At 42.3% G+C, this 2,383-nt stretch overlaps 1 protein-coding gene across 1 annotated transcript; it reads left to right on the top strand.

Annotated features, from left to right (window-relative positions):
- Positions 1–379: 379 nt before the first annotated feature.
- Positions 380–2,156, top strand: LOC117571043 (glucose-6-phosphate 1-dehydrogenase). Its single transcript, XM_034253010.2, has one exon. The coding sequence runs from the start codon at positions 486–488 to the stop codon at positions 2,040–2,042; it is 1,557 nt and encodes a 518-aa protein (XP_034108901.1). The 5' UTR covers positions 380–485; the 3' UTR covers positions 2,043–2,156.
- Positions 2,157–2,383: the final 227 nt, after the last annotated feature.

Raw genomic sequence — 2,383 nt, 5'->3', positions numbered from 1 at the left:
AGTATATATATTCTTGATCAGCGTCAATAGCCGAGACGATCTAGCCATGTCCGTCTGTGTGTCTGTGTGTCTGTCCGTCCGTCCGTATGAAACACTGGATCTCAGAGACTATAAGAGATAGAGCTATAATTCTTATTCGACAGCATTTGTTATGTTTGCACGCAGATCAAGTTTGTTTCAAATTTTTGCCACGCCCACTTCCGCCACTTTATTTGGTATATTTTCAGTATTTTTAGTATTTTCGGTATATTTTGAAAATAATACCGCAATATTTTTCCTTTATTAAAAATGGGTAGCGGGTATCTCACAGTCGAGCACACTCGACTGTAACTTTCTTACTTGTTAATGTCTGATTTACTTTGCTTTGATTTTCTTGTCACTCCAAACAATTGTAATGTAAATAGCCAGCAGATGGAAATTGCTTTTAAATTTTTCGATTACTGAAACCCAAAATTTGGACTTGCAATAGAAATTTTTCAGTAGAAATGCTACCAGTTGATGAGACCAATGAGAGCGCCTACTCCTTTGTGGTTTTTGGCGCATCTGGTCGCCTGGCGCTGAGCAAAATCTTTCCGGCACTTTGGCAACTCTATCGCGACAATCTTTTACCGCAAGGCACCAAAATTTTCACCTTCTGCCGAAGTCAACTTGAACTGGCGAAGTTTCGCATTAAATGTGTGCCATACATGAGATTAGATCGAGAGCGCGATCCTGTCAAGTACAATAGCTTCTGGTCGAATGTGCATTGTTGTTGCGGATCTTATGACAATCCACAGGATTATGTGGAGCTCAGGGAATCGATGGTGCGTCAGGAAACGAAGCACAATATGACGCTGGCTAATCGCATCTTTTATTTGGCAACTCCTCCGGTTGTGTTTGATCATGTGACTTTGAATATAAGTCGCAAGTGTTTGTCAATGACGGGCTGGAATCGTGTGATTGTCGAGAAACCTTTCGCCAGAAATGAGCTGACTTTTAAGCCATATCAAACGCAGCTCACACAAATCTTTAAGGAGTCACAGATTTATATGATTGATCATTATTTGAGCAAGCGAGTTATACAAAATTTCTTTGTGCTGCGTTTCACAAATTGGATTTGGTCCGAGACGTGGAGCAACAAGCACATTGCAGCTGTCATGATAAGTGTGAAGTGTGATAAGCCTGTGCAATCGCGTGCTGATTATTTCAATCAATTTGGCATTATCAGGGATGTAATGACCAATGATATGATGCAATTGCTTGCCATGCTGACCATTGAGCAGCCGTACTCCAATTATGTTGAGGATATGCGGGACGAAAAGTTGAAGGTGCTCAAGCAAATACTCACACTCGATATGAGCGATCTTGTGCTGGGACAGTATTGCAATAATGGCATGGAAACGGATCCCGTCAAGGTGGGCTACACCCAACACTCGTATATACCCAAGAACAGCGTGACGCCCACTTTTGCCATGGCAGTGCTGCACATTAAGAGCAAACGCTGGACCGGAGTTCCATTCATACTGCGAGTGGGCAAAGCACTGAATGAGAGCAAAACAGAGATCAGAGTGCAGTATAAGCCCATGGATTGTGATCGCAGTGAGGGCATCAAGAGCTTACCGAATGAGCTGGTGCTGCGATTGTCGCCCAAGGAGGAACTCTTCATGCGCATGATGATGAAAAAGCCAGGAGAGGAACAACTTTGTTTACGTGAGGCGCAGCTTAATCTTATGACACGTGAACGTGGCTCAGTTTTGGGCAATTATCAGAGTCTTCTACTCGATATTTTTGCTGGCAATCAAATGCTATTTATGCGCACCGATGAACAATGCGAAATTTGGCGCATTTTCTCGCCTGTTTTGGCCTACATTGATGTAGAACGTCCAGACCCTTTGCCCTATGACTTCGGCTCCAGAGGACCCATAGCTGCCTATGAGCTGGCAAGGAGGAATGGCTTTAAATTCTATCAATCAGATGAATGGCATACCACCCAGGAAGATAGAGAAATGAGTCGGGTTTCTAGTCGAGCATTGGATGCGACACCCGCCTGGATGAAAGCGTAGTATCTCTTTTTGTTGTTGTTTAAGAGTTCAACTACTGTAAGTTTGTACTAGTTTGTGCCATGTGTCATAAATTAGTTCGAGGCACTGAGAAATTTAATAATAAAAAGGAAAGTCAAAAAAAGTTTTTTAATTAACCTAGTGCAGGGAAGTTGGCCCAGCTGAGTTTCTAGTGCAACTTGACTTGATCTTCCGGCTTACAAAACTTATCACAACACTTCTTGTTGTTTGCCTTGGCAAAAGGTATAAATAACACGCATGATTTGGCCATTGTCCTTTGGCTAACTTCTAACACAAATACCAAGTGAAAAACTATGCAAAAGGAAGAACTTAAAATGCTCTCT

This window comes from Drosophila albomicans, chromosome 3 (genome assembly GCF_009650485.2).
Source record: "Drosophila albomicans strain 15112-1751.03 chromosome 3, ASM965048v2, whole genome shotgun sequence".
Classification (NCBI taxonomy): Eukaryota; Metazoa; Arthropoda; class Insecta; order Diptera; family Drosophilidae; genus Drosophila; species Drosophila albomicans.
This window is presented reverse-complemented; position numbering and strand designations above follow the sequence as displayed.

Coding starts and splice junctions, on each gene's coding strand:
- LOC117571043 (XM_034253010.2), top strand. CDS start 486: ATGCTACCAGTTGATGAGACCAATGAGAGCGCCTACTCCTTTGTGGTT.